The 1075-nt window shown below is 56.5% G+C and overlaps 1 protein-coding gene across 1 annotated transcript in view; it reads left to right on the forward strand.

The window, feature by feature from the left end:
• Positions 1-918: 918 nt before the first annotated feature.
• The window catches only part of SPRG_21649 (hypothetical protein), a gene marked incomplete at both ends in the record, with an annotated part of 1377 nt that continues 1220 nt past the window's right edge, over positions 919-1075 (forward strand). Inside the window, one exon of the mRNA XM_012355201.1 lies at positions 919-1068. Coding sequence (XP_012210591.1) covers positions 919-1068 — 150 coding nt within the window. The remainder of the gene's footprint in view (positions 1069-1075) is intronic.

Below are 1075 nucleotides of genomic sequence, written 5' to 3' on the forward strand. Positions count from 1 at the left end.
GACCTGTAGCAGCCTGGCGTCAAGCCGTGAGGATCTTGTAATGCATGGGACAAGGCCATTATGTCTAATGCTCCATCATGAGAACTCGCGGCTGCCATTTCCTTGGCGAGCCACCGCGACCCATGGACGAGTGCGGTGCCCAGTCCCATGTTCCTCTTGGATTTGTGTTGACGCTTCACCCAACCAATCACCAAAAGCTGGAGCCATGGCCTGCGATGTGGCACACCACTGTCTGCTGTAACATCTGTCGATCCGCCAAAACAACCACGCCAACAACGGACCAGGAAACAAACACTCAAGCATTGTGCCTCTTCCAAATGATGGCAGCCCTGCGGCACGACGCATGGCTACGCGACAACTTTGTTCCGGCATGTGCCGTTTACACGCCGCGTCTCCCGCTCGGCTAAGCCTCTCGGCGGCCGGCTCGTCGTAGCACCTTGGAATCGATAGTCCACCACCATTTCCAGTTCAGTGTAAATTATATCTAAATAGACTCACTTCAACAACAACGGACCAGGAAACAGGACACCTTGCTCTCTCTATTTGCTGGCGAAGGTAGCCCGCCGCCATGGCCGCATGGAAGCTACCTATTGTACCGTTAAGTTACGTTTGAATCCATGCCTGCAACGACCTACAAGACGCGTCCGAGCAGCCGCCACCTCAGAGACGAGTGCAGAGGGTGGCATGCGTGTCCCTCGTTGTTGTTGAATTGGGTCCTGCATGCGTGTCCCTCGTCTTGGTGACGGGCTTTCGTATGTCGGTTATGAAAACCAATCGATGGACTTGGATTTTAGCCAATCGTGTGCCGCGCCGCGCTGGCGTCGGCCATTGCACACGGCGTGGCCTGTTTTTCATCCGGATACACGGCGCACCTATCCGTATGACGGCCACTCCGCGAGGTGCCATTTGCACATAAGCATGGCGTGGGCACAGCGCGAGGTCAACAACGCGCTCTCGATGAACGACCTCATGGAGAAGGCCATGTGGGCGCCCGACGACAGCCGCGACGACTGCTATGTGTGCAGCCGCCACTTTAGCAAGTTTCGGCGAAAGCACCACTGCCGGCTCGTACGTG

Source organism: Saprolegnia parasitica, assembly GCF_000151545.1.
Source record: "Saprolegnia parasitica CBS 223.65 unplaced genomic scaffold supercont2.216, whole genome shotgun sequence".
Lineage (NCBI taxonomy): Eukaryota > Oomycota > Saprolegniomycetes > Saprolegniales > Saprolegniaceae > Saprolegnia > Saprolegnia parasitica.